At 36.4% G+C, this 13,271-nt stretch overlaps 1 protein-coding gene across 1 annotated transcript; it reads right to left on the bottom strand.

Annotated features, from left to right (window-relative positions):
- Positions 1–740: 740 nt before the first annotated feature.
- Positions 741–12,300, bottom strand: LOC125675509 (uncharacterized HIT-like protein Synpcc7942_1390). Its single transcript, XM_048913237.2, has 5 exons — positions 12,019–12,300; positions 10,931–11,068; positions 5,133–5,237; positions 3,223–3,295; positions 741–1,020 (listed from the first exon to the last, which is right to left on the bottom strand). The coding sequence occupies exons 1-5, from the start codon at positions 12,211–12,213 to the stop codon at positions 929–931; spliced, it is 603 nt and encodes a 200-aa protein (XP_048769194.1). The 5' UTR covers positions 12,214–12,300; the 3' UTR covers positions 741–928.
- Positions 12,301–13,271: the final 971 nt, after the last annotated feature.

The raw sequence follows: 13,271 nt of genomic DNA, 5'->3' as shown, positions 1-13,271 counted from the left end.
CTTTTCACACCATGTATTTTTCCGTATCAGGTCACTAACTAACTGTGTAACTAATAATATTACTCTCTGAGCAGAAAATAACGTGATGGTTTCCTATAAATTATTTATAAATACAATGTACACAATTCTACATGTACAGATATGTCGTTATATTACTCTCTGGGCAGAAAATAACGTGATGGTTTCCTATAAATTAATTATAAATACAATGTACACAATTCTACATGTACAGATATGTCGTTATATTACTCTCTGGGCAGAAAATAACGTGATGGTTTCCTATAAATTAATTATAAATACAATGTATACAATTCTACATGTACAGATATGTCGTTATATTACTCTCTGGACAGAAAATAACATGATGGTTTCCTATAAATTAATTATAAATACAATGTACACAATTATATTATTTTTCTTCTCCTGGTATCCCGTGGGAATCAGGGTTAGAATAAGTCCTCAGTACGCCTTGCTTGTCGAAAAGGCGATCGAATGGGGCTGTTTTTCGGATAGGACCGCAAGAAAAACGAGGTTCCGTGTCACAGCAGGCGTAGCACAATAAAGATCAATATCCTTCCCTGCTCAAAGGCCGTAAGTGCCGAGCATAGGCCTAAATTTTGCAGCCCTTCACCGGCAATGGTGACGTCTCCATATGAGTGAAACATTCTCGAGTGGGATGTTAAACAATATACAATCAATCTTCCCCTGGTTATATACATGTATCAGAAAGCACTGGTATGTTGGATGATATCATATGTTTGTTATGATTTATTAATTTGAACTATGACTACTATTTTACTGATACAATACTTCCACACATTACACGGCGATGTACACAGTTCCTAGACACGTGATTCACAATGCATGCAATATATGTTATGACGATATCTAATTGAAAGTTTCTTTTATAATGACTTGTGGACATGAATCACCCTGGGGGCCAGTCCATCTGTCTTCCTCCCATTACGTGAATATGGAGATGGTATACTGACTGACAGCCGTCAGGACCATTGTTGATCACTGTGGGGTAGAAAAACAGACTTATGGAAGAGACAGAGATATGAAAGGGAGATAAATGTTGACATTAACAGAGATATTGCTATCACTAATATCATATCTAAACAAACTGTATATTTATATATAATTCAACCATTAATCTATAAAGAGACTTGTGAGTAATATGCAGCAATTATAATTCAATGGACATGGTAGATGCACATATAGCTCAGCAGGATGTTCACTACTTCTTTAAACAAATAGAATTGTCATTGGATTTGGAGATTCAGATTAAAGGAGCTATTTTCTTCAGAAAACAAGAAAGCATATGGGCCACATCGCTCACCTTAGTCACCTTGGCCCATATCTAAAGATATTCCCTATATCTTGTATTCGCATTTAGAACTTTGAATCCTATTGTGGTCCCAACCTATCCCCGAGGGCCATAATTTTTAAAAACTTAAATCTGCACTATGTCAGGAAGCTTTAATATAAATTTCTACTTTCCTAGCCCAGTGGTTCTTGAGAAGAAGATTTTTAAAGATTTTATCTATACAATGTATATTATCATGTAAAACTTTGATCCCCTATTGTGGCCCCATCCTACCCCCGGCGGGGGGAGGGGGGGGGGGGGCTATGACTTTCATAAACTTGAATCTTCACTATGTCAGGAAGCATTCATATAAATCTGTACTTTCCTAACCCAGTGGTTCTTGAGAAGATTTTTTAAGATTTTCCCTATATACATGTATGTAAAAATTTGATCCCATATTGTGGTTTCATCCTACCCCCAGGGGTCATGATTTTAACAAACTTGAATCTGTACTATGTCAGGAAGTTTTCATGTAAATGTCAGCTCTTCTGGCCCAGTGGTTCTTGAGAAGAATATTTTTAAATGACCCCCACCCAGTTTTGGCATTTTTGTGATTACCTCCTCTTTGAAGAGGCATGACCCTTCATTCGAACAAACATAAAAGCCCTTCATCCAAGCATGCTTTTTGCCAAGTTTGGTTGAAATTGGCGTAGTGGTTATGGAGAAGAAGTTGAAAATGTAAAAAGTTTACAAACAGACAGACAGACGACGGAAAACAGGCAATCAGAAAAGCTTACCGGAGCTTTCAGCTCAAGTGAGCTAAAACTACTGTATTTCCCCCAAGCCTAATCCTTTTAGTTAGTTAATCTAATTCATGTAAATACCTAACCTGTATCCATTGTGATTGTATGGATAAATGATATATAAATACCTAGTCTGTATCCATTGTAATTGTATGGATAAATGATACGTGTATATAAATACCTAGTCTGTATCCGTTATGATTTGGATAAATAACATGTAAATACCTAGCCTGTATCCATTATGATTAGGATAAATGACTATACCTAGCCTGTATCCATTATGATTTGGATAAATGACATGTAAATAGCTAGCCTGTATCCATCATGATTTGGATAAATGACATGTAAATACCTAGCCTGTATTCATTATGATTTGGATAAATGACATGTAAATACCTAGCCTGTATCCGTCATGATTTGGATAAATGACATGTAAATACCTAGCCTGTATTCATTATGATTTGGATAAATGACATGTAAATACCTAGCCTGTATTCATTATGATTTGGATAAATGACATGTAAATACCTAGCCTCTGTATTCATTATGATTTGGATAAATGACATGTAAATACCTAGCCTGCATCCATTATGATTTGGATAAATGACATGTAAATACCTAGCCTGTATTCATTATGATTTGGATAAATGACATGTAAATACCTAGACTGTATCCGTCATGATTTGGATAAATGACATGTAAATACCTAGCCTGTATACATTATGATTTGGATAAATGACATGTAAATACCTAGACTGTATCCATCATGATTTGGATAAATGACATGTAAATACCTAGCCTCTGTATTCATTATGATTTGGATAAATGACATGTAAATACCTAGCCTCTGTATTCATTATGATTTGGATAAATGACATGTAAATACCTAGTCTCTGTATTCATTATGATTTGGATAAATGACATGTAAATACCTAGCCTCTGTATTCATTATGATTTGGATAAATGACATGTAAATACCTAGTCTGTATTCATTATGATTTGGATAAATGACATGTAAATACCTAGTCTGTATTCATTATGATTTGGATAAATGACTTGTAAATACCTGGTCTGTATACATTATGATTTGGATAAATGACATGTAAATACCTAGCCTGTATCCATTGGTTAAGTTCTCTTTGTCTGCAACCTGCTTTGCTATCAGGAGTAGATGTCCCAAAAGCTGTGTATCAAATTTGAATAAAATATGACAAAACATGAAAATTCAAATTGTTTTCATAATTTCAAGTACAATAACACAAAAATCTTCATATTTAAACCTTCCACATAACATTGCATGTCTTGGGGTAAATTCAGAAATCTTGAACCAAGAAAAATCTTCATTTATTGATATTAAAATGAAATGCACAGTGATTTTTTTTGGTTTTCCAAATTACCACCCCTCCTTTTGAATTGGGAAAAATTAGCGACATTTTCCTCAAATAGGGAACAAGAGGCCCATGGGCCACATCGCTCACCTGAGTCACCTTGGCCCATATCTGAAGACTTTCCATATATATTTGCATGTAAAACCTTAGTCCCTATTATGACCCAAACTATCCTTTGCAAACTTGAATCTACACTATGTCAGAAAGCTTTCATGTAAATGTCAACTTCTTTGGCCCAATGGTTCTTGAGAAGAAGATTTTTAAAGCTTTTTCCTATATTTGTATGTAAAACTTTGACCCCCCCCCCCCCTCACTTGTGGCCCCATCCTACCCCCCGGGGGGGCCATGATTTGAACAAACTTGAATCTGCATTATGTCAGGAAGCTTTCATGTAAATCTCAGCTTTTCTGGCTTTGTGGTTCTTGAGAAGATTTTTTAAAGTTTTTCCCTATATATTTGTATGTAAAACTTTGATCCCCCCTTGGGGCCCCATCCTATCCCCGGGGGCCATGATTTGAACAAACTTGAATCTGCACTATGTCAGAAAGTTTTCATGTAAAAATCAGCTTTTCTGGCTCAGTGGTTCTTGAGAAGAAGATTTTTTCTATATATGTGTATGTAAAACTTTGATCCCCTATTGTGACCCCATCCAACCCCCGGGGCCCATGATTTGAACAAACTTGAATCTGCATTATGTCAGGAAGCTTTCATGTAAATCTCAGCTTTTCTGGCTTAGTGGTTCTTGAGAAGAAGATTTTTAAAGTTTTTCCCTATATATTTGTGTGTAAAACTTTGATCCCCCCTTGGGGCCCCATCTTATCCCCGGGGGCCATGGTTTGAACAAACTTGAATCTGCACTATGTCAGAAAGTTTTCATGTAAAAATCAGCTTTTCTGGCTCAGTGGTTCTTGAGAAGAAGATTTTTAAAGATTTTTCCTATATATTTGTATGTAAAACTTTGATCCCCTATTGTGGCCCCATCCAACCCCAGGGGCCCATGATTTGAACAAACTTGAATCTGCATTATGTCAGGAAGCTTTCGTGTAAATCTCAGCTTTTCTGGCTTAGTGGTTCTTGAGAAGAAAATTTTTAAAGTTTTTCCCTATATATTTGTATGTAAAACTTTGATCCCCCTTGGGGCCCCATCCTACCACCGGGGGCCATGATTTGAACAAACTTGAATCTGCAATATGTCAGGAAGCTTTCGGGTAAATTTCAGCTCTTCTGGCCCAGTGGTTCTTGAGAAGAAGATTCTTAAATGACCCCACCCTATTTTTGCATTTTTGTGATTATCTCCCCTTTGAAAGGGACATTGCCCTTAATTTGAACAAACTTGAATCCCCTACACCTAAGGATGCTTTTTGGCGAGTTTGGTTGAAATTGGCCCGGTGGTTCATGAGAAGAAGATGAAAATGTGAAAAGTTTACAGACAGACGGACGCCAGACAAAATGTGATCAGAAAAGCTCACTTGAGCCTTCGGCTCAGGTGAGCTAAAAATCACTTATGTATATTACATATCAAAGTATAGCCATTTTTTGCCAACCGAAAACATTAATTTTTAAAATGGTGGATGTGCACCGAGTTGACATACACTGCTGTTTCATCTCAGGCAGGTGAGGAAAAACTCTTACCTCTTTGTCCTTCAGTTCCGCATCACTGATTCCGGGTATTGGAAATTTGGGAATCACTAAGAAATGCACTGGGGCTTGTGGAGAAACGTCACGGAAAGCCAGACACTGAAATAGCATAACCTTAAGTGGTCAGATATAAAACATCAGGATAGCTGGTCCAGAGTGTTTGATGTATTTTAACATGGTTAGTTTTTTTTCCCTTATCTGTGTGGTGTCCAAGGGGAACAGAACTAGATTAGGGGGTTTATGTACACCACTCTTAACTCGTATAATTACTGAAATAGTGTTACTGTGACGAAGGAAAACCTTTCTCACATTATCACCAATGTGAGATCGACTTTATCCATGTGAGACAGTCATGTATAATTTTTTATGTCTCACACTGATGTGATGTCATTTGATTGTGACATCATACATTTTCTATGATTTATGTTACACGGTGAAAATTTACGTTACACTGTGAAGAAAAATATTCAAAAAGTGCATTTGCTTTTTTTTAAAATAAATTTTAATGTTCTATAGCTTTCTGGTGGACAACCTTGGTTTTTTTTAAGTTTACACTTACAATGTAAACCATTCTCGTGTATCCTCTTTCTGCCAATCTAATTATAGTTTTTGCACTGAAGTTCAAATATGGATTTTGAAAATTCAAAATTTTCTCAAAGCTCCTAACTTTTTGCACTAAACTGTAGGTAAAATGTGAGAAAAACTTGTTTCGTGTTTTCAAAACAGTTGCAGAGTACATGTCATATAATCACTTCTAAACCTTTAGTGCAGACTTGAACACACAGTTAGAGTCCTGTGGGGATCCGGGTTAGAATAGATCCTCAGTACCCCTTGCTTGTCGTAAGAGGCGACTAAATGGGGTGGTCCTTCGGATGAGACCACAAAAACCGAGGTCCCGTGTCACAGCAGGTGTGGCACGATAAAGATCCTTCCCTGCGCAATGGCCATAAGCGCCGAGCATAGGACGACATTTTGCAACCCATCACCGGCAGTCGTGACGTCTCCAAATGAGTGAAATATTCTCGAGAGGGATGTTAAACAATAATCAATCAATCAGTTCAGTAGAATCTACAAACTTTGTTCTTTAATCCAGCCACTAAACTCATCCAATACAAATTATTAATTGATTAATTATTGTTTAATGTCCCTCTCGAGAATACTTCACTCATATGGAGATATCACCATTGCCGATGAAGGGCTGCAAAATTTAGGCCTATGTTTGACACTTATGGCCTTTTAAATTGAGCAGGGAGAGATCTTTATCATGCCATGCCTGATGTGACACGGGACCTCAGATTTTGCAGTCTGACAACCAAAGGACCGCCCCATTTAGTTGTCTCTTACGACATGCAAGGGGTACTGAGGATCAATTCTAACCCAGATCGCAACAGGATATCTGATACAAAAGTATATGAATCCCCTCAAAAGGATAGATAATGATTTCCTGCTTCTGTGACAGCTACAGCTTCATTTAGAAAAAAAAGTATTAGGACTATTTGATGACCATTTTAGATATTTCTGTAAGTGTGTACGTAACAACCTTGTATTCATTAATCTCCATTGATATTGTTTCTTTAAGGAGGTACACTACATCCTGTCATAATGGCTGACTTCTTTTAAAACATGAATGGAAATGTAAATATAACAAGAGATGTTTTGCATGGTGCAAAATTGAAAAGGGTTATACACATGCATCATTTAATTGATAGTAGTATCACCAATTCAAAATATTGAACAGACAACATCTTCCTGTGTCAAGAGTAGATTGACCATGTGACCTAAAAATTAAAAGGGGTCATCTACTCCTTATGCTGTACCAGTACCAGTATACCAAGTTTGGTGTCAATCAAGCAATTAATCCTTAAAATATAGGAAACAATATATCACTATGTCCAGTTTAACCTTTGACCATATGACCTCAAAATCAATAGGGGTCATCTTCCAAACATGTACCAGTTTTCCAAGTTTGATGTTTGTCAAGCAAAGGGTTCTCAAGATATAGAATGGATAGTATATTCCCATGACCAGTGTGACCCTTGACCTTTGACAATGTTACCTCAAAGTCAATAGGGGGCATCTTCTCCTGAAGATGTACCAATGTACCAGGTTAGATGTCTGTCAAGCAAAAGGTTCTCAAGATATTGAACAAACAGTCTATTCCTATGTCCAGTTTGACCCATGACCTTTGACCATGTGACCTCAAAATCAATAGGGGTCATTTTCTTCTTGTAACAGTGTACCAAGTTTGATGTCTATCAAGCAAAGGTTAGGGTTTTCTAGACATTGAGTGGTCAGTATATTTCTTAACTGTAATAATGTAGCCCTCTCCAATTTTTTTTTACATAAACAAAATGATATTCTATGTTTCTTAGTCAATATATAAATTTACAACCTGTAACTTACGATTTATGAGGCTCTATTCTACCATTTTCAACAATTTCGATATATTCCAATTTCTCGATTCATATTTGTGCGCCGGCTATGTTTGATGTACTGAAGTTTCAACTTCCGATTGTCAAGTTATTTGCATATGCCATATAAGGTAGTATTAGCATCAATGGACAATTACGAAGGAGAAAGGTATTTTGTCGGTATTAAAAAGGTTTAGATCTAATACCAAGTTAAAAAATGAACAGCAGAGTGTAAATTCTTTCTGCAACTATATGGTTTTCCTTTTTTGTTGGAGTGGCTCGAGTAACTACATTTTCACGCAGATTGTTAATGTTTAGGTTTTTCAGTAGATCCACCTACGAGATCTCGCGATAACAAGCATGGTGGAGCAGACAAAGAATTTTGCGTGCTGTACATGATGTTCTATGAAAACCAACTTTATTAGACATGCCAAAGCACAAAGTTGGTACCCTTTTGGTGTAAACATCATTTGGGACTAATACACAGAGCTTATTATCGGTAATTCATGAAATTATTTTGCACCATTATGGAGATCCTATGGAATTGTAGCCCTATCCCAAAAACGTCAGAATAAAAAAAATCGGAGAGGGCTACTTTATTGCAGCTATATATTTCTATGTCCAGTTTGACCCTTGACCATGTGACCTCAAAATTAATAGGGGTCATCTACTCTTTAGGATGCACCAGTGTACCAAGTTTGATGTCTGTCAAGCAGAGGGTTCTCAAGATATTGAGTGGACAATGTCTTCCTATGTCCAGAGTAGATTGAGGTTTGACCCTTTTACCTGAAAAACAATTGGGGTCCTCTTCTACTCATAACCAATCCACATATTAAATATCATTACCATCAAGTGAATGGTTCTCAAGATATTGTGTGGACAACATGTGGTCAACCAACTGACCGACAGGTGCAAAGCAATATGCCCCTGTTCTTTGAAGGGGGCATAAATATCAGCAATATTTGTCTATTTTGTCTCTATTTAAGGTTGTGTACAAAACACCTGTAAAATGAATTTTACAATAAAATAATTTATGGCATATATTTAGCATATTCTGAAAAATTTGAAAGAAATCCAATTCATTGGAAATCTGGGACTGGAGTCTAATTTTGAATGCATTTATTTCATCTTTATGAGGTTTAACTGTTTATTATAAAGTAACGGGTAACTTTTGTTGTGTAGCTAGCTAGTAGAGACCTAAATTTTGGATACATGTTTAAGCAATCTTTTGTCTTGTTAACATGCAATGAAGGTCAAGGTCATATCTTAAGGTTAAAGGTAAAAAATGATGATGTCATTTGCCGATTGTGCTATTCTTTTCTTAATCAAATTTTCTAGAAAGTTCAAAATATCCAAAATCCTACGTTGAATTTTCTATATTTTAAAATATGTCAATTTCTGTATCATTTTCTTTATTATGTTAATTTTTGTTTAAAAAATTTTGAACTATACATTCAAATGTACATTTACTTTTAAGAGATCTTAATATGTAGCGATTTTACGTTGAAGGTTTGCTATTGATTAGTCATGCATGTTATATCGTACATCGCTGTGTTCACAAATATATCAACTACAATATAGTTTGTTGAGATTTAGTAACAAATAGGTCAGCTTTATAAAACGTACTATCGATTTTTGTAAAATCTCTAGAGATAATTTTTACATAGCATATTCTTATCATGAAAGTTTAATTTCACATTCTTCTAACTGTGTCTATGCCTATATTTGAAACTATGTGGAGAAAAAATGAAGGGATATATTTCTTTTATACATATGCACAGTAAGAGGTTGTGTTCCTTAGAACAAAATATTAAAGTTTCAAAACCGCTTTTTCTGGCACAGTGGTTCTTGAAAAAAAAGATTTTTAAATGACCGCACCCTATCCTTGCATCTTTGTGATTATCTCCTCTTTGAATGGGACATGGCCTTTCATTTGCACAAACTTGAATCCCCTTCATCCAAGAATAATTTGTACCAAGCTAAGTTTAAATTGGCCCAGCGGTTCTGGAGAAGAAGTAAAAAATATGTTTACAGACAGACGACAGACAACAGGTGATCAAAAAAACTTGCTTGATCATTTGGGTCGATTGAGCTAAAAACAACTGTTACAAATCAATATTTTTGGTGCAAATAAAAATGATGCACGAGCCACTATTAACAAAAATTTCATTTGATTTCAAATTAAACAAGATGTGTATGTGAAACACAAATGCCCCCGATAACGGCTAATTCCAAAATGGCCAAGGTCACAAGGATAAATATCTTTATACCAGAAGAAAGATTGTGTCACAAGAAATACTCATGTATGTGTGATATGAAAGCTCTAATATTCACCATTTAAAAGTTATGGCCAATGTCAAAATTTTCAAAAGTAGGTCAAATGCCAAGGTCAACAGTTTTCATCCCCACAGAAAGGTCTTGTCACAAGGAATACTCATGTGAAAAATCAAAGCTCTTGCACTTGCTGTTCAAAAGTTATTAGCAAGGTTAATGTTTCAGACAGAATTACAAAATGGCAGACAGGACAAAAACAATATGCCATCCCCCCCCCCCCACCCCTCCCCCGATCTTCGATCTCGGGGGCATAAGAAGGATTAAACACATATTAAGTTCTTAATACTTAGAACAACTTCTCCTATAATATTTAATGAAAAAAAAGGTCAAAAGTTATCATGATGGTCATATTAAGTAAACTGCTGTTTGTCAATGAAAAGATGTTTGAAAATTATCATAACTATAGCTATTTCTCAAGAGATTCAAAGATGGTTATGTAAGGGGTCCATCAGTGTTGTAGGGGGCTGGAGTGTCAAAAAAAAAAAACCAAGTGTTTGAGTTGGTGACCCTCCTTGCCACAGAGGTGAAAAGTTAACGTGCTATCCAAACATCCAAAAACATGAAGAAAAAAATTTATTTGATATCTGTTTTCCTTCTATCAGACAGATTGATATCAATGTGAATCTACAACAGCTCTGTGCATTCTGGAAAACTCGAACATTACAAATTCATAATATATCAATTATTACATGTAAATTTTACATAACATATACCAACACAGTGTTGTTATATCTTGAAAAATGTATGGACATTAAATTGTAACATTAATTCTACATTATAGCAAGCTGTAATGGATAATGTTGCAAAAATATTGAGTTTGAATTTTAGTAAAAAATGAATTGCAATGTTTTTGCAATAGAGTGTAGTAATCAATGTATAATACACAGTGTGTGTGTATACAGAGAGAGAGAGAGAGAGAGAGAGAGAGAAGTCACAATCATTCGCTGTCATTTCTTCAAAAGATGAGACAACAACCAACAGATTTCATTAAAGCAGAGACTCTGACACTGGCAGAAGAAAGAGCTGCAGAATATTTAGAACACTCACCAAGTCATCCTCATACATAATGTCAGCTGGAATCGATTTGTCAACAATCTTGGAAAAAATGGTTGGTTCCCCTGTCTTCCTAGCTCCTTGAGCCCTCTCCATTTCATCAGATGAAAGACTTCTGCTTGTGGATAATTTCTGTTGGTAAAGCAAGTAACTGTATTAAAATTTTCACATTATGGAAACATCAAGAGCTCAGACAACATTGCACAACAGTCATCTACCATTTTCAAATCTTAGACTAATGTAATTGCTCAAAAGATCAGAGCATTTTCAAATGAAGATAGGTAGATCTTCTAAGTCTGCATCTTTCCTAAACGTATATCTACAGGAAATACGTCACCATTAATCTCACCTGAGATCTGACTCGATTGGATATTTGGACTGACGCTTTCAGTACAAACATACATCAGATGAACCGATTCTCGGGTGAGATTTAATGTGACATTTGTTTGCATTTCCCTCATGTTTAAGATTTTTTTTTCAGCTTGCCACTTACACAGGTAAATATGTGACAGTATAAGCCAGGCATAAATAACATCATTATAGATACTATCTAATGTGTAAATGTATACACAATGTATTGGTCATGCAATAGAAAGAGAGAAAAAGCAACGGCGTCCACACTGAGATTCGAACCAGGGCCCCTGAATCTCTAGAGTCAGGTGTTTTGAGCTAACTAGTCACCAATGATTGAACCTGTCTGACTGCCACATTCCTCCCTCCTCAAATGTCTTCACATCTTGAACACATAACCCAGGATCTTTATCCCCTCAGGGGGCCTGGCAAGCATAATCACCTTTTAGTTAATGGGGATGGTCTATGGCACCAAAATGTAACAGTTGGGGAGAAAATGCAACGGATCAAACCAGAATTCGAACCCAGGTCCTTTGAATCTCTAATCAGGTGCTATGCCAACAAAGCTATCTAACCACGGGCGATTAAACTCGTCTGACCCACGGGTGCTTGGGTTTTAACATATACACACATCTAGACTCAAGTAGTTCTTTCTTCTGAGTGGCCATATTTGCATTTTACTACAATATTCCATTACTTGTTTTATCTGTGACAAATTATGGATACTTAACCTTGATTGTGAGATGTTGTAGACTTCTGTGTTTAAACAAGTTCACAGAGTTGACACCGACAGATGCCACAGATGCAGCTGCACTGAAGTTAGATTTCTTCTTACAGCCCCCGAGCATCGAGTAAGTGCACCTTGGCGATTTAAAGAGACGTGATATAAGCACTGTTCTTAAAATGGTCGTCATTTTGATTGTCATAGACTCAGAAGTGCAGAAGTCATATATTTGTATCCCACTATCTGAATTCGAAAGTAGAAGTAAAACTTGTAGTGTGTATTCCGATCCCGATGCAAGAGGCGGATCTAAAAGCCTACTTCATTTGCGATAATGATTCTTTCATTATCATTTTACCATCTCAAATAACAATGAATAGTTATACCATATAAACCCGTTGATTTCACGATTTATACTACATAATGTCTACTAACAAAGTTCCATGTGTATATGTCAGCACACGTGGTTCAGTGGCGGATCCAGAGACACTCCCTTTAACATAACTTGTAATGTAGTAGTCGATATTTAGATAGTATTAACTCAAATATAATCATTTTTTTATAGATTGGTGTCTATCACAAAGTTGTTTTGGGGTGGGGGGGTGGGGGAGTAGGGGGTATTTTTTTTAAATATTTAATTATTATAACTGTTATCATTTTATCATTATTGATCGGCAATCAGATTTATAGCTGCTGCTTGAACAATGTTGAAGAAATTTGTAGCAGAATTGCACCGATAGGCGTCATCGACACAAACCTCCATTTTGAGTCCACACAAATGTGATGATTAAGATGCGTTTGATTGGTTGCGTTATACTCTTATATAGCTCAGTAACGCAATCGGAACACGCTCGGCCTTTAAAAAAACGGTTACGGAAATGGCCGAGTTGTTACGATTGCTCAGTAACGGAGCGTTCGCTTTGTAATAGAGAGGTCGTGAGTTCGAACCCCACTCGTGTCAAAGCCACGTCCAATCGGACCACGTTCGTCCTTTTCCGTAACTTAGCCGTAGTTACATATTGGACCACGTCAACCCTACATAAGTATTGAAATTGACCGTAAGAGCCGAGCATAGGCCTAAATTCTGCAGCCCATCACCGACAATGGTGACGTTTCCATTATCTTCCCGAGTTTCTGATCCGCCCCGCTTCATATAAACGTCCCCGTGAGCGAATCAGAAAGCCTTGACTCGGAAAGATGATATTCAAAGCGGAGACGAGTGTATCAGAAACTTTTGACTCGGGAAGATGTGTCTCCATGTTG

The sequence above is a fragment of the Ostrea edulis genome, chromosome 3 (assembly GCF_947568905.1).
Source record: "Ostrea edulis chromosome 3, xbOstEdul1.1, whole genome shotgun sequence".
Lineage (NCBI taxonomy): Eukaryota > Metazoa > Mollusca > Bivalvia > Ostreida > Ostreidae > Ostrea > Ostrea edulis.
Note: the sequence above shows the minus strand (reverse complement) of the source record. Positions and strands in the feature narration are given on the sequence as shown.